Source organism: Cyclopterus lumpus, chromosome 4, assembly GCF_009769545.1.
Source record: "Cyclopterus lumpus isolate fCycLum1 chromosome 4, fCycLum1.pri, whole genome shotgun sequence".
In the NCBI taxonomy this organism is placed as follows: domain Eukaryota; kingdom Metazoa; phylum Chordata; class Actinopteri; order Perciformes; family Cyclopteridae; genus Cyclopterus; species Cyclopterus lumpus.
In genome coordinates, this window is record NC_046969.1 from 3,312,195 (window position 1) to 3,334,671 (window position 22,477).

A 22,477-nucleotide genomic window follows, 5' to 3' on the forward strand; every position below is an offset into this window, starting at 1 on the left:
TCACTGGGACTCTACTATGTGACAGATAAGCAAGACTGTAGACACTTATGCAGCTGATGGATATTGAAGGCCATTCCGCCTGTAAAAGAGAAAAAATAGGATGAAAATTCAGTCGTGATAATGACAATATCATCATGGTAAGTCATAACAAAAGAAAAAGTCAGAATTATGAGATAAAAATGTAAAATGATGAGTGGCGCTGTCTCCTTTTTTTTCTCTCTCTTCTTCTTCCTATCACCTGCGCTGTCTTCACGGGTCCCTTCATCCCCTCGCCGGTCTAACCATGCAAACGATATGCAATGCTAAATAAGGTAACTATTATCAGTGACTTTTGTAAATGTTAGATCGTAACATCATAACTACATCATAATAGTCTATTTGAGGAGTTTCAGTCAGGATTTAGAAAACACCACAGCACAGAGACAGCACTGGTGAAAATTACAAATTACCTGCTAATTGCATCAGATAAAGGACTCATCTCTGTACTGGTCTTGTTAGACCTTAGTGCTGATAAAGGACTCATCTCTGTACTGGTCTTGTTAGACCTTAGTGCTGATAAAAGACTCATCTCTGTACTGGTCTTGTTAGACCTTAGTGCTGATAAAGGACTAATCTCTGTACTTGTTTTGTTAGACCTTAGTGCTGATAAAGGACTCATCTCCATACTGGTCTTGTTAGACCGTAGTCCTGATAAATGACTCATCTCTGTACTGGTCTTGTTAGACCTTAGTGCTGATAAATGACTCATCTCTGTACTTGTTTTGTTAGACCTTAGTGCTGATAAAGGACTCATCTCTGTACTTGTCTTGTTAGACCTTAGTGCTGATAAAGGACTCATCTCTGTACTTGTCTTGTTTGACCTTAGTGCTGATAAAGGACTCATCTCTGTACTGGTCTTGTTAGACCTTAGTGCTGATAAAGGACTCCTCTCTTAGTGCTGATAAAGGACTCATCTCTGTACTTGTCTTGTTAGACCTTAGTGCTGATAAAGGACTCCTCTCTTAGTGCTGATAAAGGACTCATCTCTGTACTTGTCTTGTTTGACCTTAGTGCTGATAAAGGACTCATCTCTGTACTGGTCTTGTTAGACCTTAGTGCTGATAAAGGACTCCTCTCTTAGTGCTGATAAAGGACTCATCTCTGTACTTGTTTTGTTAGACCTTAGTGCTGATAAAGGACTCATCTCTGTACTTGTCTTGTTAGACCTTAGTGCTGATAAAGGACTCATCTCTGTACTTGTCTTGTTAGACCTTAGTGCTGATAAAGGACTCATCTCTGTACTTGTCTTGTTAGACCTTAGTGCTGATAAAGGACTCATCTCTGTACTTGTTTTGTTAGACCTTAGTGCTGCATTCGACACCATTGATCATTACATCCTATTACAGAGACTGGATCAGTCGATGGGCATTTCAGGAACCGCACTAAGTTGGTTTGAATCCTATTTATCAGATTTAAATCCTATTTATCAGATCAACCCTATGAGGCGAGAAGGCACAAAGACCCCATGGAAGAAGTAGAGTTAGTAATGTGCAATGAAGAGATGTGAATTTATCCATAAGGAGAGAGAGAAGAGGAGAGAGGACCTCAATGTATCCTAAAACGTCCCCCAGCAGCCTATAAACCTATAGCAGCATATCAAGGGGCTGGACCAGGGCAAACCTGATTCAGCCCTAACTATAAGCATTATTAAAGAGGAAAGTCTTAAGTCTACTCTTAAATGAGGTGACTGTGTCTGCCTCCCGGACTGAAAGTGGAAGCTGGTTCCATAAAAGAGGAGCTTGATAACTGAAGGCTCTGGCTCCCATCCTACTTTTTAGGACTCTAGGAACCACAAGTAGCCCCGCATTTAGTGAGCGCAGCTCTCTAGTGGGGCAATATGGTACCACAAGCTCCTTAAGATATGATGGTGCATCACCAATCAAGGCTTTGTAGGTGAGGAGAAGCATTTTAAATGTGATTCTTGATTTTACAGGAAGCCAGTGCAGAGCAGCTAATACAGGAGTAATGTGATCTCTTTTCTTAGTTTTTGTGAGTACACGAGCTGCAGCATTCTGGATCAACTGGAGGGATTTAAGAGATTTATTAGAGAAGCCTGATAAGGAATTGCAGTAATCTAGTCTGGAAGTAACAAACACGTGCTTTTCTGTATCGCTTTTATTCTTTCCGCGCAAAAGCTGCTTCTGCTTCGAACCCTTTCAGGGTGTGTTTGCTTTGTAAAATCCTGTGTGAATCACAGCCACGTTTAAAGTAGTCTTCAGTGTACTCACAACACCTCATATTTACGACTTCTCATAATTATGTCTGATGATTTGGACTTTCTCTCTCATTTATGACTTGTTCTCATAAAGTTGACTTACCATAGGCATATTTATATTACAGCTTCATTTTCATCTTTTACTGGTGGAATTGGGGTCCCATAAATTAATTATCACAATGAATAAAACATGTACTTAAGACTTTGACTGCATGTTGCGGAGTAAATACAAAGGAATCCAACAGGTGCAGTCGGTCTGATCAGATGGACAATAACGGTTTCTACAAGTTGGGAGTAAATTAACGTTCAAATAAACTGTTACTGTCCATAAATTGATTCTTTAAATCTAATTTTAATAAAACTATTGTGTGAACACCACCACCATGTGCATCAGATCAGAGTGAAAACTCTTTACTTGTTCACATAATTAGAACAATGAGATCTGCATTTACCACTCCATCATCAAACACTACCTTAGTTCAGCATGAGCCGCCTTCTGGCACCAATCTTTGCATGTAAACTATTTTAAAAAAAATAGTGCGAGAACAAAACATAATATTGGAAAACTCAAGTGCATCAAGGATATCTTAAACCCCTAACTAACGCCACAAGTGAGTTGCAGTGCGCCATGTTGCTAGGTTGAATGTTTAATGATGTTTACCCAAAAAGAAAGCACAACATAGAACACGGATAAGACAAACGGACCAGCAGTCTGGATGTTGTAGTTTAGCAAACGTTTTATTAAGTGACAGATTAGTCCTTCTTGGCCGCAGCTTTCCTCATTGCTGCCAGCACGTTGCTCAGCTCCTCTCTCTTTCTCTTGGCGCGAATGTGAGTGCCAATCTGAGGAGGAAATACAACATCGTTAGACTGACTTAAGTATCCTCGCCCTCTCACACACACGACTCACTACAACAGTGTGAAATAAAAGTAAACTCTCTGCAGTAGATGTATAAAGCTGTGTGCACATTGCTCTACATAACGCTTGGTCACTAGAGAACACAACCAGAACCCTAACTTACCCTCTTCTTGATAAACTTGAGGGCTCTCTTGTCCTTTGACACCTTCAGCAGCTCCATGGCACGCCTCTCATACGGAGCAAAGCCGCACACTTCGCGGATCATGTCCCGAACAAATTTGCTGTGTTTGGTCAGACGCTGTGAAAAAAAGAAAAATCAGCGTTAACATGCTCCACTTCCTTACCGACTCCCTACAGAGGAAATTAATTGGGCAACACTGCCAACTTTATTTGACCCATCAAACATTGTACATCAAGCCGGTGAGCGACAGCTTTAGGGGACACGTAGTGGGTAATATGGATCCCTAAATTAATGCAAATAATTTTGGAGGCAACAAACTGACACATGACAATGCAACAAGTTTTGCTCAAACCAATCAGATGTTTTGGTCATCCTGCTTTTAGCCAGTTCCAAGTGCTATTTAATGAGTCAGCAAGCAATTCAACGGTGACTCAACCAACATGTAATATCTGTGTCCTGGTTCGGACGCGAGAGGCACATTCAGGTCTTTTTGCTGCAAATTTTGTCAGTACATAATTTCTACATTTCAAAGAATCTACACATTCAATATCATGGATATATCTATATCTATAGTCTTTTACATGTCTAATTACTATAGGAAAGTGACAGAAAGCAGGAAGAACACTTTAGTTGCACTTGGGTGACAATCTTTTATACTCTAAAGTGCATATCAAACTACAACTGAAAATATTGGTGGTAATTTTGCCAATATTGGAACAAGTTAATATCCCCATAAAACCAGCAGCACCCAGTGTTTAAAACAAGGATATGAGTTAGACGGAACGAGGATACGGGGTGCAAATGGCTGATTCACCTAGCTTTGCTTTTACCGACTGGTAACGGCAAAGCTAAAATGTATAATAAAACAATATTCAGTTAAGAGGTAAAACGTTTGGTTTAACATTAGATCAACTGAAAATGGTACAAGATTTCAGTACATGACTTTTTATTGGAAACTTGAAAATCTGTCAAGACAGGGACGTTTAGTAGGTGATAGTTTGAACACAGCTTAAGATGTTCCTGTGAACTGTCTCTACAATATAAACTGACGTGAAGTTAAGCTGTGAAACATTCAGTGTCTAATCATAACCACATATCCCTTGTTTGTATGCACACACTGCAAAACACCATGGTGTCCTGTGTGGCATCTGAACGCTATTCTTCCTGGTGTTAAGCAACCCTGAACAAGGTGACCAGTGGCTTACAGTTGAGCCCTCACGAGCGTCCACAGCACAGAGAGACTCACCCCACGCCGGCGGCTGTGTTTGGGAGCAGTCACGTTCTTGGTGACTGGGTGGCCTTTGTTAAGGCCAACGGCCATCGGGTAGCGAATAGCCATGTCTGCAGGAGAGAGCACACAAGCATGAGGACAGACGGAAACAAGTGGCTGCTTGGGCACGGACACGTTGCAATGGCACCCAGCAGCACCCTCCTCGTTTACGACGGTCAACAGCAGCACAACAGTATCACTGTACGAAGCCGAACGGAGCAAAACTGGTGTTCAACCTTCTGCTCCATACAACACAACATGCGCCAGGTACCGGCTTACATCGAGCGCGCGGCAGTAATAGTGACATAAGCGGGAGAATATGTAGTGTATATTTAAGTACAAATTAAATGTGTGGACTGGCTTTGTGTTATTATGAGTCTCCGTGCATCGTATCGTATGTAACCCTCGTTAAATACTGAATAATTAGCTGCTTCAGGGCGCTGAACGAACAGAAACAGGGATGTTGGTCAATCACTGACGGGGCTACACATTTACAGTTAATAAACGTGTTGCTCTCCTATAATACTGGGCTCGGACGTTAAGTGAAGCCATTAGGTCGCCGTAGTTTCAATTAATTCGGTAGAAACGGACGGATGGCGGAGATTAGCCGTGGCTTTTAGCTGACATTTTTACACATTTAAGTCTTACCTGCTGTCTATGATGGCGGTCAAACCGGAAGGACTGCTGGAGCAAAGAGGCGGGGTAATGAAAGGTTCGACCCGGAAGACACTGCTGCTTCTGCGCCGGTAGAGCAGTGCCCCTGTCGGTGGGAGAGAGGTACTACTGTTTTATTTGCGTTGCAAACTGGTCCAAGCATAAAGACTGGATGTAGAAAAAATAACAAAAAAACAATTATGGAGGACGTCTGAAGATATTCAACAAAAATAATTAGTGTTTAACACAACACATAGAAAAACACTTTTCTGTGTCTTTTCTGTTATTTTTTATCATAGCCAAATAAAAAATACATTGCTCTTATTTTCTTTATTATGTGTTCCCTTTTTTACATTGTCTTTCAAGAGAGAAATACATATGTACGCTTATCTTGGGCAAAATTAGGTGAACCAACTAAACTACATAGTCAGTGACAACACTGAACTGAATGAAGGGATTTCTACATGTAGCAGCCGCCATTCATGGATGCAAAAGATTGATAATGGTGTATATGCATTTGGGTCTATATGTGGTTGTAGATTCTTCACAAGTGTGTGTGTGTGTTCTTTTGTTGTTCTTACAAATTGGACATCACAAATTGTCAATAAAAAACAACAAAATACATTAATTCAAACCAACATGCCAAGGGGGCAACTGCAGAAGATAACAATATAGACAGAAATAGAAAAATAATAATACAAAAGGGAATACTAAGGCACAAATTATAATTGCATACAAAGATCACGAGCAACTATGGCCTTTATGTTAGAACAGCATTTAATAGTTCTATAGTTCTACTCGTTGTAAATAACAGTACTAAAATGGGTATGTGGCTTGTAAACTTAAATCTATGTATATATAATTTGGCAAGAATAGGCAATAGATTTATAATATATGCCCTTTCCCAAATGTCCGTAAAACTCTTTGGACGCATGTGGGTTTTTCCCTCTTTCCCATTCTCCCATCATCCATTGCGAGACAGGAAGCGGTCTCTGCTTTTGGCGCGGTCTTGATAGAGGGGTCGGCCATCTTGGAATCACATCAGTGGTTCAGCGCGGTTTACGCTACTCTGAGACACTGTATGAGCACTCGACTCATTGATTGCCCTCCTATTGCTGGTTCAGGAGATCAACCGCTTTTGCGTCCCCGTGTAACGACCGCAGTAGATACGTGAATCTTTATTCCTCACGGAGCGCAGACGCAAACTCAGGATTGTTGAAAGAACCGTCATGGCGACCGCTACCCCAAGCCGTGAAGCTGGCCGGACGGCGGCCTCGACACCCCTCTCCCCAACGCGGATCTCTCGCCTACAAGAGAAACAAGATTTGCAGCACCTTAACGACAGGCTGGCCGTATATATCGACCGCGTTCGGTCGCTGGAATTGGAGAACGACCGGTTGATGTTCAAAGTGTCCGAGAAAGAGGACGTAACCACCAGAGAGGTGAGTAACCAAAACGGTTTAACGTTAACTCTTCCACGCGCTGCCTAGCAGCCAGAGACCACCTGGCCGTTACCGTCAGCCATCGCTCCAGCGTTACACGATGCGTCCACGTGAACAGATGGAGGGTAGCTAGCCCTGGTTAGTTTGAGCTGCCTATTGTCCTTAAAACGGGGGAAGTTCACCCGATATTGTGGTTAACTAGTTTATCGGTTGCGCTCACGTTAGTTTACCGGCGTTGTGTCGAATATGGTTTCATTGTAATGCGTTACATAACACCGATAGAGAGCCGTTAAGTTAACTTTGCCACCGTGAATGAAGCACGCGCCATTGCACTCCCCGATCTGCATTCAAACGTAACACAACCGGGGAGATTAAGGCGGGCGGTTCCGCGCGCCTTAATCTCCACGGAGCGAATCCCGATGTTTCGTTTATTCGAGTGGAATTTCACGCGTTCCACGACGTAGAGGATGTTTCATGTTGCCGCAAAACGTTACGTGGATTACGTTAAGTCAGGCAGATTGATTGTTTAAAAATGATTCTGTAAGTCATACCGAGGCGGTCCAATATGTTCTGGGTAATATCCCCCTCCGGTGTTCTGTGTTATGGCCCCAGTCACATAAGCCGTGGAATGTTTGCAAAGAGATCCAGTCGGTCCCCACGGCAAGGGGCTATACGTGCTTAGTGTTTACAATAACAATACTTTTGATCTGGGAAAATGGTGATTCATTTCTGTTTTTATTCTTGTTGAAATCAAATTGCAAAGTGCAATATTTTCTTAATTTCCCAACAAAAAACATAAATTATATGTAGCTAGGTACGTTTTTAATTATCAAAAACAATACTTCATTAAATATCACTGTATACAACAACGGTGTGAAACTCCTTTTAGACCACATCACATGCTTATTATGGTCACACCAGGACCCTGAGAAGACCTGGATACACCAGTGTTATTAGAGCCCTCCTCAGTATGAGATCATTGCATCTGTTCTCAGGTAGCATGTGAAACATGTATGGAACACATATATATATATATATATATATATATATATATATATATATATATATATATATATATATATATATATTAGGGTTGCAAAGGGTCGGAAAGTTTCCGGGAAATTTACGGAAATTTTGTCTTGGGAATTTTGAGGGAAAAAGTTTTTTTGCAAAAGCATATAACGGGGAACTTAAATGTAGTTGAGAACAAGACTATGCACGCCTAGCTCAGCTGGACCCTGAATGCAGCTGGTTGGGAACATTATCTGCCAGAAACATAAAACGTGCTGTTGTTTTTGAACGTCTTTGTCATCAGTGTTGCATCTGAACGTTTCAGCCCTATGCCTGGCAAGTGTGAGAGCGTCGAGTTGCGTAGAGGCCAAGAGCGGTATTGCAGACAGATAGAGATTTCAGTTATAGCTCGCAACATACATACACAAAAATAACTGAACTAGTTAATTTTTTGGAGCTGTGAACTTAGTTCAACATTTTGAATTATGAACTATGAACGGAACTAGTTCATGTAGAAAGTGAACTTTCCCAACACTGTTTGTCACCACCTAGCATATTGATTACTTGGTAAACTGAAGCCATGTTCATTTTAATATTTATTTATTTGTTTATTTGTATACAGTAGACTAACTTTTTACAGCAGTGAGGAGGGCGTTGATGAGGTCCAGGAAGAAATCATTTAGACCTGAAAGGATTCAGGGAAAAACAGACGCAAAAAATTGGGTTGGGGGGTGGTGATCATAGGGAATACACCTTTTTTATTCAACGCTCATGTTTTTGTTGTTCGATGAAAGAATAAAGTTCTACTCTAATGTCAAAAATGTCATTTTTAAAAGGTGTATTATAAATGTTTGCATGCATGTCTGCTTATGACAAGGTAAATGCAGTTAAATTACCCCCAAATTTCCAGTTTATTCCTGTTAATTCCTGTGGAAAGTTTCCAACTTTTAATATTCCCGGAATTTTGCAACCCTGGGGCTGGGCACGTTAACGCATTATAAATACGTTAACGTATTAATCCATTAACGCTGACAATGATTTCTTTGTGCGTTAGCAACATCTATTTATTTTTGCTCTGGGAGGGGCTTAACACTGCTGCACACATTGACAGAACATGGAGAATGGTACGGCACTTTTAAATGGACATTTTAATTTTAAATCTCTACCAGACGACGTAGTTGATAAAAGCAAAAGCTATTTGTAACCACTGCAAACTGGAGTTATCTTATCACCAGAGTACCATGAACATGAAATACCACTTAAAGGCGTTACACAGCATTGATGCCAGCCAATAGCTACCCAAACAACCACTGGAGCGAAACTTCGGCAGACTACTTTGGATTTGGAGGGGTCGGTCGTCAACTCCCTCTCTCTAGCCAATCATGGGGAGGCAGTGTGCATGCTGGTCGAGCTGCGTGCCTGTGATTGGTGGAGCAGAGGGGAGGCGGGTTTGACCTGTTCTGGGGACGGGAGTGAGTTAAGCTAGTTAGACGAGTTGATGAAACCGAGCGCACGCTCTTAGCGTAAGAGTGCCTCGTCAATGTTGTTGTTGAATCTATCAATAAAGTATTCCTGAAGGATGTCAATCAATAAAGTATTCCTGAAGGACGTCAATCAATAAAGTATTGACAATCCTCATTTCTGCAAACAGCTGGTGAGGACAGTGTAGTGGACAGAATAAAGGCACCAAGTTCAGAGCTCATCTATTGCCTCTCACCATGGCTGAGGCGGGCAGCTAATGGTGTTAGGGGGGTGGGTGGTAGGCTTCCACGACAACGCTGTCTGTCAAGACAAGATTATTACTGCAGACTGAGAGCTAGCTGTTGGGGAACACCCACTAGCATTAACATGCACTAAAGGAATGCATAGCTGGCCAGCTATATCAACAAAGCAGAGAGCAGCTCTGTTAAAGACACACAGAGGGAGAGGCTTCACTCGCTGCTCAGATAGACATTAGTCCACTATATTTACATAGTTTTTGTACTTTGTTAAAGTACCTGCCCCGAAGTTGTAATATAAATCCGCCCCCTGTAGGCAACAGTACTGTTAGTTGGCCTTAGCGCTCTGCCACCGATAGTCACAGAATGTCAGCGGCAAAGCTTCTGGAGAGGTGGGGTCCACATCTGGCAATCCCTGCAGGCTTGTATAACGAGTTGGGTCGCCTCTTTGGCTCGATGTTTAAACAGACTATAAAAATAGTGCACTGGTCCAATCGTAGTCCAACAGCAGCCTCGAGTTAGCTGGAGGAGTCTGCATGTGTTTTTGATAGTCTTGTTGGAATGTATGTACCCAGGACTCCAAAGAAGGAGTATTGTGTGTATGTGTACAAATTGTAAAGCACTCTGAGCCAAATTTCTGATTTTAGGCTATACAAAATACATTTATTGCAATTTAATTTAGTTATCGATGGGTAGTGGTTCATCCTTGAGAAAGTAAATAAAGGAATTGAGAATTGTAGAATATAAGATGGTAAATGTATTTGTAGTTTGTTGATTACTCAAAGCACTTAACACAACATGTCATTCAGCCATTTACACCCATTATTACACTGAATGTGTGTGAACAGTGTGTTATTAATGTATTGTTTACCCAGCCAAGCCGTCTAGTAATGTCTGTGTGTCCCTCCCTCTAGGTGACTGGCCTGAAGGCTCTGTATGAAGCAGAGTTAGCTGATGCTCGACGGGTTCTGGATGAAACTGCCAGAGAGAGAGCCAGGCTCCAGATAGACCTGGGCAAGGCCCAGGCTGACCTGGAAGAAACCACACGCAGGTGATATGATGCAGTACACAGGTCGCGTTGTTAGAGATCAGATGAATGTGGAGACCAGATGAGCGTTTCCTATCAAAGTCAGCGGGAAGTGTGAAGCCATAACGGTGTTGTCCTCCCTCTGTCCATGTGTTCCAGTGCCAAGAAGAAGGACGGGGATCTTGCTGCCGCGGTGTCCAGGGCCGGTGGATTAGAGGGCCAGCTGCACAAGAGCGAAGCAGCTCTTTCTACAGCGCTGAGCCAGAACGCCGCTTTGACTTCTGAGCTGGCTGATATCAAGAGCCTGCTGGCTAAGGTGAGCAAAAGGAGGTCTTCTGTTCAGGACAAAAACGAGTTTCGAAAGATACTAGAAAGGTTTAAATAGTCTGAAGAGAAACGGTGATCCCTACAGGATGTTGTGAGACTGAAGGGAAAGCACCCCCCGGGAGAAAATGCTGGACATTCTCAAGTTAAATGCATCATGCTGTTATATTTAGAGACCTACATTTAACATTCTAGTTCTGTGAAAACCTTTGTGCTCTCTTCAACAATGTTGTGCGCCAGCATTGGTGGAACGTAGCTAACCAAGTACATTTGAGTACGTAAGTTACATTTAGAGGTACTTGTGCTTCACCCTAGTTTTATCTAACTATTAGTTACTAGTTACTTTGCGGTTTCAGATTCTTAATCGAAACCATAAATCCACTAATGTTTTATTAGGAGTATATCATTGTTATGTATATTAAGTCATTACATTGAGTTCCACCTTTTCCAGCTGCAACATGAGTGATGAACACAATGCATCAATAATCCACTGTAATAGATTTTCTGAAACGGTCCATTCTGAACCATTAGTACTTTTACCGTGGGTTCTTTGCGTATATTTTGATGCGAATACGTTGCAGTGCTTACGCTTACGTGACATTTTGAATGCAGGAATAACTGAGTACCGCCTCAAGATTACATAATTCACTCTGAAGATATTGGTATGGGTGTTATTCAACTCCTAATCATCCTAAATCCTAACTATTTCTATAATATCCCACATGATGTCTCAGATAGTGACACCTGACATAAAGAAGTGGCTTCAGGGTACAATACATTTAATAAATAAGTTTCAGGATCCTTGGATTAGAACCAACAACTGGCTCCACGCTGACTTTTAAATCTTCTCGGCTTTTCTTCCACTGCTTTCTCATGATAGTTCAGTCTTTGAGTTTCCATGTGCTCATGTTTCTTCTAGGCAGAGGACAGCCATGCGGTTGGCAAGCGCCAGCTGGAGGCGGAGACACTCATGCGTGTCGACTTGGATAACCGTTGTCAATCACTGACTGAAGAGCTGGCGTTCAGGAAGGGCATGTTTGAAGAGGTAATGTGTGTGTTTGTGTGTGTCGGCATGACATGTCATGGTTTCCTTTATATACTTATTTTTCTTCTAGAAATGAGTCTCAAGTTAATCTGACTCAAAGAAAACACTGGGCAATAGTTAAACGCATTGAATACAACTATTGATGATATAATATATTTGTTTCTCTTCCTTGGTGTACCATATTTTGCATTGTGTTCAGAAGGTAATACAATTCCTCACGGAGTCCCGTCTGTATTGAGAGATTGTTCTGACAGGTGGATGAAGTTTCTCACAGTTGCTCTCCGGTCGTCTTCCTTGTGTTCAGGAGGTGCGTGAGTCTCGCCGTCGGCAGGAGATGAGGATAGTGGAGGTGGACTCTGGGGTGAGGCACGACTACGAGTTCAAACTGGCAGCGGCTTTGCAGGTATGTTGCGATGAATGGTAACCATTGTCATGTCTGTGGGAGGACTGAGCAGTGCAAGCAATATAAGTACACAACATATATAGTAATATCAGGGATGTAGAATGCACATAGGGGTTTGATATGAACATATGAAGTCCCGAGATATTGTTGATCGTTGACAACAGCAAGAGCCAATCAAATCACAAAGGCCATGATTGTTTTTGTGATGTGTCTGGGCGATGCATTTTCACTAGTGTTCATTTAAATGATATTACTGCAGCTATGACCATGTTGATGACAATTCATGTGAAAAAATGTCCACCAATCTGTAAAAACAATTGAACCAAGATTTTAGTTTATTAGCTCTTAATTTGAATAACACCATTCTTTTTTTGCATCTGTTTTTTCTAGAATTAGCTGATGTCTACATGAGTAAAGTTAAAGACAATAATACCCAGCAGCTTAATGCTCTGCTCTCCATAAGAGAAGACCGAAAGCAAGTTAAAAGCTCAGTCATCTGTGTGAAGTAGAGAACGTGGTTCTGTTGTTGTATTAATGGAACACGTGCTATGGCACTTACCACATGACTTAAGGAGGAGCTTTCATTTGAGAATGAGTCCCAATAAGATTTTTGTGATCCCACCAGGACCTGAGGAGGCAACATGACGAGCAGGTCTCTGTGTACAAGGAGGAACTGGAGCAAACCTACCAGGCCAAGGTGAGGGAGACATCTTTATTTTATTTTCCTTTTATCTTTGAAGCTCTGACTCGCTAACACACTCTGTCTTGTTGTCACTCCAGGTGGATAATGCCATGGTGTCCTCTGAGATCAATGACAAGGCAATGGGTTCGGCCAGAGAGGAGCTGCAGGAGTCCCGTATGAGAATAGAGAGCCTCGGGTACCAGCTCAGCGCCCTGCAGAAACAGGTACTGCTTTGTGACCCAAGCCTTCGCGTTTCAGCTCCTCGTGTTATTCAGCTTCAGGAGTCGCTCGTTGGCTTTATGAATTAATGGTCATGCTGGACGCTCGCTTGTATGTTGTAAGGCGGCTGCCTCCGAGGATCGCATCAGAGAGCTGGAGGAGATTCTGTCAGCAGAGCGAGACAAGCACCGCCGGTCCATGGAGAGAAAGGAGCAGGAGATGAGCGAGCTGAGAGACCGGATGAACGCTCAGCTCACTGAGTACCAGGAGCTGTTGGACGTGAAGCTCGCTCTGGATATGGAGATCCACGCATACAGGAAACTGCTGGAGGGAGAGGAGCACAGGTACGACGCACACACACACACACGCTCTGTCACACAGCTCGAAGACGGTATTGTGAGTTTCCCCCACAGTGCTGCTCATTGTTATTTGGATAACAATGATTACAACTCTCTGACTTCTGTAACGTTTTGGGTCATAATGTGCAATTTCATGAGCATTAACCATTCTAGTGGCTGAGGCTGTTAAAAGGGTGCGAGGCCGAATGCTTGACCGTGACCGTACACACGACTTGTCTTCGTTGGGTCCAGAGTAGTCGCGTAGCTGACCCAAGGGCTCGGCTTTTAGGGCCGGTCTAGTTGTGTCCTGGCTTTCCAGTAGAATGCGCAAAGGAAACGTGTGAACCAGGTTGGAACCAGCTAGAACAGATGTTTTATTGTTAGCGTTGTCATTGTGATAGATAATGTATAGTTGATCCATCCCATTCATTGCTACTGAGAGCAGGATTGATCTGACATGGCGGGTTGACGAACCACTCGCCGTATCTACATTTGCATTACGACGACTTTATGCAGATTCAGTCCACCAATCACAAGGCACCAGGCTCGCAGATTCAAAATTAATCAATACTGCATGGCTAATTTATCACCTTCAGATGTTTCCAAAAACACTGTTTTAATGTCCTGTTTATCTGTAATGAGAGTTTGTCACACAACCGCCTTGTCGAGCGAGACCCGATCCTCTGACCACCTGCCGGAGCACTTCCTCCCCGTAACTCTGGTGACCACTGTGCCTCTTTCAGACTGAAGCTGTCCCCCAGCCCGTCTTCTCGAGTCACTGTTTCCAGGGTAACAGGATCCTCCTCCTCTCGCTCTTCCAAAAGGAAGAGGGGGGAGGCCGTGGCTAAGGATGAGGGGCGGCTGCTGGTGTCCGAAGATAGCACCGCTACCGGAGCAGTCTCCATATCAGTCACTGACATGGACGGAAACGCAGTCACACTGAACAATGATACCGTTTATGTGAGTGAGAGCGTCCTGGGGATTAGTAGCTTCAGAGAATACGAAAGGCTGTATTGGGGTTGGGTTTATTCTACCATGATGCAGTGAGGTTTTCTGTTTAAGGTCCTTGTATGCTGAGTTTACCTGTGTGTTGTAGGACCAGCCGTTGGGCAACTGGAGGTTGAAAAGACAGGTTGACGATGAGGATGAGGTCGTCTACAAGTTCTCCCCAAAGTTTGTTCTTAAGGCTGGCCAGTCTGTGACGGTGAGCAATATCAAGAAGAGTTGTTACTCTATCGGCCATTCATCTCATAACACTATGTGTAACCATGGAGCATGTTTTCTGCTAAATCAATAACTAAATAGTCTCTCTGAAATAACCACATGGTTCACTTGACAAATGAAATATACGATTTTTTTCCCTCATTCAATTAAGAACATAAATATGAGTTGGCATGCGCATGTTATTATCAATTTAGATGCGTAATTGTCTATCAAGGTATATCGATATGATTCTATTGAAAGACAACACATTTTTTCCCAGACCTACTTCTAGATATATATATATATATATATATATATATATATACACACATATATATTAGTATATAATCTATGTATAATTAATATCCATGCTTAAAAGGTCAGTTAATTACAACGCTCACTGTTGAAGCTGAATGCTCTCGATGTTAGTGTTCACACCTCTGTCTCAGTTTAGTCTTCTGAGCTCATGTCACCTGGACAAAGTGATGGGAGCTTCGGTTGAGATCAAACAGCTGTTCCGTCACCCTGCATGATATATAAAGCAGCTGATTGGTGTGTTCAAGAGTGTTTAGTATCTGCTAATGTCATTACTTTGTGTACAGGTGTGGTCTGCTGATGCTGGCGTGGCCCACAGTCCCCCAACTGACCTGCTGTGGAAGAGCCAGACCTCTTGGGGCATCGGAAACGACAATGTCACCACTTTGCTCAACGCTGATGACGAGGTAACGATACGCGTCTTTGATTTGGGGACCTCCACGTTGAGCGTTGTTCCCGTGCAGCTTGCCGTTTGTGTTTTGAGTCATGTGGTCTGACTGACTGTCCTGCAGGAGGTGGCCACAAGGAGCGTAACCAAGACTGAGGTGGAGGCCGAGAACGGAGAGGATGATGAGGAGGAGGAAGAAGAGGAGGAGGAGGCACAAACGGTGAGTGTTCTTGTCTTTGTGAAAAGCACACAAAAGATGAGGTGTTTTTATTATTTTGTCCATGCCATTTTTATCAAATAGGCCAGGCTAAACTGTGTACGTTTGCCACGAGTCCTACGTGAACAATATCTTATCAGGTGTTTTATCCCTCAACACATCTGGGCTCTAATTAGTTCCTCTTTCTAGTAACCCTTTCTAGTTTTTTCCAAAGCATGTATATGCTCCTGTAAAAATCCCCAAACCAAACACGGCGCGCTCATCCAGGGGTCTCTGTTAGTCCATTCATGAACAAACCTTCGAAAGAGGGGCGGAGCCCAGAGGAGGAGCATGCAAGAGTAGTGTGGTAAAAGAAGTGCAGGCTCTTCTCTCATGAGTTGGTCACGTTGCTAATGCTGAACCAGTTGGATGAAGTACAGGATGCTGGTCAATGCTACTGGTTAATCTGCCAGTTCAGTCGGTTTGCATGGAATCAAGTGGGTACAGCAGGCGTGTGCACAGCCCCACTGTAATCTATGCCTGATGACATGTTTGTGCTAATCTGAAGCGTTGTGTTTCTCTCCAGGGAAAGGCGTCCTCCAGAGAGTGTGCCATCATGTGAAGCCTTCCCCTTCCGTTGGCTTTCACTTTCCCATTTTATATATATATTTTTTTCTCCAGTCATCCAGATATGATTCTGCCCATTGCCTCATCATTATGTGTTTTTTTACTGTTCAAGACAATATAAGACTTTTTAGACTAATCTTTTTACTGGACGGCTTTAATGAGTCGTTTTCCTAAACACCGCAAGCAATGCTAATGTCTGCGGATCACAACCATAATGTTTTAAAATCCCCACCCCCGACTAGTAACGACAGTACACTCCATGAATCAACTGAAACCGAGGCGAAGCACCTGATGAGCTCCTCACGTTACTGGACAATAAGCCATGAGCAGGTCCAAATTACATTATAAAGACCAGTTTTTCCTCCATAATGAAGGCAAACTTAGTGCCATTTACAACCTTTTATGTGTGGTGCCCATATAGATTTCCTCTTAATTTTTATTTATGTCTTCCGTTTAAAGGCCAGGTACATTTTCTTCATTTATTTCAATATCTCGAATCTCAAATGTTCCTCTGTCTGTAAAATTCCTCAACAACCCTTTCGTTCGGAAATCGGTTTAAATGATGCGTTGCAGTCCAAACCTTTGGGACACACCTGGATCCCCCCTGGAGAATCCAGTGGAATGAAAACCTTTAGTGGCCTGTGGCATTAGTTAGAACGACATGTGAATCAGTTTGCTTCACCGTACCCGCCAACGCTGTCATGGAACCAAGGTGACAACCAAAATGTGATGGGAGTCTAGGGGGGTCGTGTTGGGTAGGTCTACAGCCATGGAACTAGCTTAACTAGTTTAAGCCCTTGTGTGGGTCTGGGTCCTGATTCTTGTGTCAGTACGGCGTGCTTTACCTCGCTAGTTATTTTTCTATAGAGTGCTCGTCTATGTAATCAATTTGTTTACATGATATACTTAATTTCTCATTGTGGGGGGGTGTGTATGGGTTTCTGGGATGCTTACGATCAGGTGTGTATACCTTCAAGAGACTCCAGGGTTCTGAACACTACTGCTGCAGCCGTCTCCTCGGCCTTGCGTAGGCTCCTTGTCCAGCGGGGGGCTCTGAAGTTAATACTGATCTGATTTATGAGTTGTGAGGCTCTGAGATGTGTAACGGGATTCAGTCCCTCCAGGAGATTTTAGCACAATAATTCATGTGTATTCAGCGGATCTCTGCAATGTATTTTTCAAACGACCAACCCTTTTCATGAAAACTGGCTTTTACCAATCACTGTAAGTTCCACTGAGATCTAATAATGAAGCTTTAGTCTCACCAAGAACCACTGCCTTTTGATGCCGTTATTGTTGCATATTAGTATGCATGAGCATCAGTTTGTTACTTAGAAAACAACACAACTTTTTAAACGGAAAATGGCAAACTTTGGCTAAAAGTATAAAGTATCCAGGAGTATTTGTAGAAAAGCCGTCCCTGGAGGGGCTGCTCCAGGACTCTGTCTGACCAGTTGTGCTACAATATAGATGTGATTTAGTGAGATTTCTGTTGAATATCATTTAACCTTGTATTGTTAACGAGGGGGGGCCGACTAAGAGGAGTTCCCTCAACTGTTGAACTGCTTTTTGTACACAATAAATGTTTTACATATACACACTGGCTGTCTCTAGTGGTCATTATTACATAAACTCGGCACATACCGGCTCATGGGTTTCCTTTTTATATTACGAAACATTTTTCAAAAAGCATTACTCATATATTCCATGTTTCTTCATAGATTTAAACGGTGCGAGCTGCCACATGAAACTGAACCAGTTGATGACTCACTGGGGGACATTGAGTACACGGTCATTGTGTTTTCTGAAGGGTTATGTTTAAATATGTAAATAGAGTATTATCTAATACTGACTTGGTGCATTTAGGTCAAATCTACAGATAATGTTATTTTCTTTTAACTACATCTGAAAGAAGATATTGTATGGATGCAAAAAGGTTTTTTTTTAACATGTTTCTCATCTGTGAAACTGGTGGACATTTTCGTGGGAAAGAAGTCATTTTCTTGTCCTTTATCGGTGTTCGTTGTTGTAACAACTTTATGGTCTAAAAAGAATATGTCGGTCAGTTTTTCTGAAACTTTTTTTTCCCACATATTGAAAAGAACGTATCTTTATTTCCGCTGTATATCATCATGTAATAAAAACATCCTGGGTATAGTGGACATCTTGAAAAAAATTAATGTGCCAGAAGGAAATCAAAAATAGCTAAATTATAGAAGCATGAATATAACTTTTCATAACAAATGTATGTGGTTATTTCTTAATTACAAGGTTCCATATTCGTGTAATTTTTTTTCATGATATAATGTCTCACTTATTTGAACACGCATCGTTAAGCCGCAGTAAAACACCAACAAAGAAGGAGGTATACTCCGCCTCTGATTGGCTAGTACTCGTTGCCTTCGTTGGCTTTATTGGTTAGGTTTATACACGAGAAGTGCGATTGGTTAGGCCTAGGGTAGAACGCCGGGATAAGCCAATCAGAGGCCGAGTAGGGCGGGCAATCGAAAAACGGTCCAAGGGCTCTTCCGGGTTGATGGATGTGTTTGGTTTCCGAACTGTTAAGCTGTTGCTGTTCAGGACTCTACCGGCTGTTCAGGATGCTGCTGGTTTTGTCTGAAGACCATAAAGAACACCTCTCCTTCTTGCCGAAGGTTGACGCCGCAGGTCGGTAACTGGTCCTGGATCAGGACCATGACTTTATGGTTAGCTGCTGTAACAGTTACGGTGTGATAGTCAGCTGACCGCAATGCTGCAGTAGCAGAAAGTAGATCTCCTTACTAAATGAAACTCTACACTGTGTGTGATGACCAGCTGAGGATGTAGACGTTGTGTTCAAGGGAAATGCCCGGATGAACCCTCCTAGCAGGAACTGTGCCGAAAACACTATTATAGAAACAACATATTTAAGTTTAAATTTGATCAGATGTGGGATATGCCCCTAAATGATACATGGTTACAGTGTACAGTATGTCTGCCAATAATAAAGTAAGGAGACAAATCCCCCACATCTTATTTGTATCCACTGAAGACTGTTACAATAAAAGTGGGTTATTAGTCTATTGGCTTCACTCTGGGGCTCAGAGAGCAGGTCGTCCTTCAAACAGAGAAGCGGCGGTTCGATCCCCGCCCCAGACTCTGTCGATGTACTTAATCCCAAATTGCTAGAATGGTTAACTAGTCCTGATGGACACGTGGCACCTTGCATGGTAGCCGCTCATCAGTGTATGATTGGGTGTGAATGATGACATGTAGTTTTTAAGAGCTTTGTGTGGCTGGAAGACTAGAAAGGATCTACAGTTCATTTACTATGATCCGAAAAACTAACTAAGTTAATGCAGTTTCTGTCTCATAACAAAATACATTGTTGGATTGTACACATATCAGAGAACGGATGCATCACTTCTATCTCTAGAGTCCGAACCCTGAATGTGAATTGGAACACGTTGATTTCTAAAAATGAAGCATGTGTGTGTGCGTGTGTGTGTTTTTTGTTGTTGTTGTCTTCAGTGGTTGGAGAGTTCGGTCGCATAGCGCTGGAGTTCTTAAGGAGAGGAAGCAGTCCTAAGATCTACGAGGGAGCAGCCAGTAAGACTACAGCTTTCATCACATCCTCCTTACAGCTGATTGGTCCACTCCGACTGCTGTTAAATACTTTACTCAACACTGTGGCAGTCGTGGACTTGTCATGGGCCGTATGGCGTAGGACAGTCCTGCTCGTCTATATATCTAAATACTGTTTCTAATATTCATTATACCTTTAACTCATATTTGTGGGGTGTGATTATTAACACACTATTCAGCAGCACCGCCTACTCCACCCTGCTAGAATCAACACTATATACTGTACATCCAAAACGGTCTGAACTTCATGAAGGAACAGTCGAAGTAACAGTGATCACTTTACAGCACACAGTGTCACAGTACAATGATGACCAGTTAAATCCTTTAGTACAGTTTGATTCATCAATACCAGTGTACAGACGGAGCATGTCTGGTTTGATATCTGTGCTCACTAACCAACACATCCCATGATCATTAGTGTAACACGGCAGACCTGCCAGGACTTCAGAGTGTGTAACGGCCCTCTGCTTGCAGGGAAGCTGTGTGTGCCGGTGGAAATGGTGCAGCATGGAGTGGAAGGCCTGATGTACCTGATGACCGAGAGCTCCAAACACATGGTGACTCACACACACTCTGACACACCGCTCTGTGTTTGACATGGCACAGATTCAGAAAAACAGTTTGAGGACCAGGCGTGGGTTAGGGTTAGGGTTGAAATGGCAATAGACAAGTAGTAAATGTTGACGGCACATTACAAATGCTATAGGATAATGACACCGTTGCCGTTTTGATTGGTTCTTTATCAGCCTCGCTTTTCACTGTGCATCTCTCTCAGCATCCGGGTGTCCGTGACAGTCAGAGTGCCTGAACATGACATTCTGATTCCCGGTGGGTCGGGAGAATCCACAGTGCCTGGAGCACATTCAGACGCCACACTTATTCCTAACACGTGTTTTTTCTAAAATGGATCCTGATGACACTTGGCTTACTCGGCTGAATTCTGTTTGACTTCATCCAGACTTTTAACCAGTCAGTGAGCCAGCATGCACATGTTCAGGGCCTTGGAAGTGTGCTTTTCTGTAACATTTGGTGATGAGTGGTGTGTTTTTTAGGTCTTCCTGTGTCGTGGAAAAACTGAGCCCCATATTTCACCAGATTGAAATATTGAGTCAAATGTTTACCATTGTGTGCGTTTGCGCAGATCTCTGAAGAGGATTTCCTGGACTCTGTGTTGGTTCTGGGGTTTGGTGAAGATCTTAACCAGACCCTCCTACAGGTGACTTTGACTCTATTTCCTTTGATCTGAGATGATTTGGCGCGCACACGTTGCATGCCAGCTCCCTGCTCTCCAGCTGAGTGTGTGAGGGTTTGTGTTGCAGCTCTACCTGCAACACCACAATCAGATCCGCAGCATCCTGAGACAGCTGCCCTCCAGCCTGCCGGCCTACCACAACCTGGAATGGAGACTGGATGTACAGGTGTGTGTGTGTGTGTGTGTGTGTGTCTGTATGTTCCTGTATACATGCTAGATCATAGAAATTAGGAATCATCTGCTTTGGATTCAAATCTAGATTAGATTTGATTATGTTTGCACATTATATTCAGTTATTTGCAATCTTTTAGTGTGTAATTGTGTTTGTTAATTAATTGGTGTTTAATCACCGATTAACTTTCCACTACCAGGACTTGTGAGGTTGTTTATTTACAGTTTTTATGTTGTTATGTTAATATGTCATGTTGTTACGATTCGTTGATGACACAAACCATGATAATTTTTTTTTTTTAACCGTAACAAAGTATTTTTGTGCATAAACGTAACCAATCGTTTCACAACGTTAGTCATGTGATGCAACGTTGATAAGAACCGCATTCATGAAACGTGGTTTTGGTTGTACAATGCCGACATGTTTCCGGTGACTGGGTTGCCTTTTATCACTTCCCCCATACGTCTTGCTGCCAGTTGGCGAGTCGTCCGATCCGCCAGCAGGTCGTTCCCATGCTGACGATGCGCCTGCTGCTGACGGGAGGCGGTGACCTCAGCAGGAAGGTTCTCCAGACAGACCCCAGCACCCTCCTGCACCTCATCTCCACGCTGGAGGCTGCTCTGGCTGCCATAAAAACCAACCATGCTCGCCGCATATTTCGCAACATCAAATGACCAACTTTCTGTGTAACCTGTTTCACGCCACATTACTGCCTTTAAACCTGGGTACATTAAAACGGGTCTGTGTTCTGATCTGGTGCCGGATGATTAACTCTGGTTTTGTCTCTCCGACTGGCCAACGGCCGTCACTTTATTACCCTTGAGTCATAATACCTGCCAGAAGGTATCGACTTTATTGTATATAATGTTTCTACAGTGCCGCTGATGTTGTATTAAAGTGTTTGACGACATGAATCTCCATTCTTGTGGTTTTGTTAAGACAGAGAGGCATTTGACACGGTGTCAACATTTGACTGCAACAGAATGTTTTTATTTAAATTCATTTAACCAGGAAAAGCCTCATTGAGATTAAAAATCTCCTTTACAAGAGTGTCCTGGCCAAGACAGCAAAAGCACATTTAACAAAGTTTCAGACATAAAACAGTGACAGACAATAAAAACTTTAGTAAAACCAAAACTAAGATTCAAGTCATCACATCCCAGTTCACACAGATGCACATACCTCACTCGGAATATGAGTGTTGGAGCAGAGGATGGACAGTCATGGCTGTTTTCAGTCCACGCCTTTTCTTATTAATAGTTATCCTATTCAT

General features: G+C 42.7%; 3 protein-coding genes across 3 annotated transcripts; 2 read left to right on the forward strand and 1 right to left on the reverse strand.

The window, feature by feature from the left end:
* Positions 1-2,973: 2,973 nt before the first annotated feature.
* Positions 2,974-5,324, reverse strand: rpl36 (ribosomal protein L36). The gene is made up of 4 exons (XM_034530109.1): positions 5,213-5,324; positions 4,541-4,635; positions 3,277-3,411; positions 2,974-3,097 (listed from the first exon to the last, which is right to left on the reverse strand). The coding sequence occupies exons 2-4, from the start codon at positions 4,631-4,633 to the stop codon at positions 3,008-3,010; spliced, it is 318 nt and encodes a 105-aa protein (XP_034386000.1). The 5' UTR covers positions 4,634-4,635; positions 5,213-5,324; the 3' UTR covers positions 2,974-3,007.
* Positions 5,325-6,189: 865 nt separating this feature from the next.
* On the forward strand, positions 6,190-17,752 carry lmnb2 (lamin B2). Its single transcript, XM_034530108.1, has 13 exons — positions 6,190-6,660; positions 10,304-10,440; positions 10,576-10,732; positions 11,660-11,785; positions 12,090-12,188; positions 12,814-12,885; positions 12,969-13,094; positions 13,213-13,433; positions 14,171-14,387; positions 14,524-14,631; positions 15,233-15,352; positions 15,458-15,553; positions 16,116-17,752. Exons 1-13 carry the CDS (start codon positions 6,448-6,450, stop codon positions 16,149-16,151), a joined length of 1,728 nt encoding a protein of 575 aa, XP_034385999.1. The 5' UTR covers positions 6,190-6,447; the 3' UTR covers positions 16,152-17,752.
* Positions 17,753-18,647: 895 nt separating this feature from the next.
* commd2 (COMM domain containing 2) lies at positions 18,648-22,122 on the forward strand. The gene is made up of 6 exons (XM_034531695.1): positions 18,648-18,823; positions 19,667-19,744; positions 20,255-20,337; positions 20,922-20,996; positions 21,100-21,198; positions 21,681-22,122. The coding sequence occupies exons 1-6, from the start codon at positions 18,697-18,699 to the stop codon at positions 21,876-21,878; spliced, it is 660 nt and encodes a 219-aa protein (XP_034387586.1). The 5' UTR covers positions 18,648-18,696; the 3' UTR covers positions 21,879-22,122.
* The last annotated feature ends 355 nt before the right edge of the window (positions 22,123-22,477 follow it).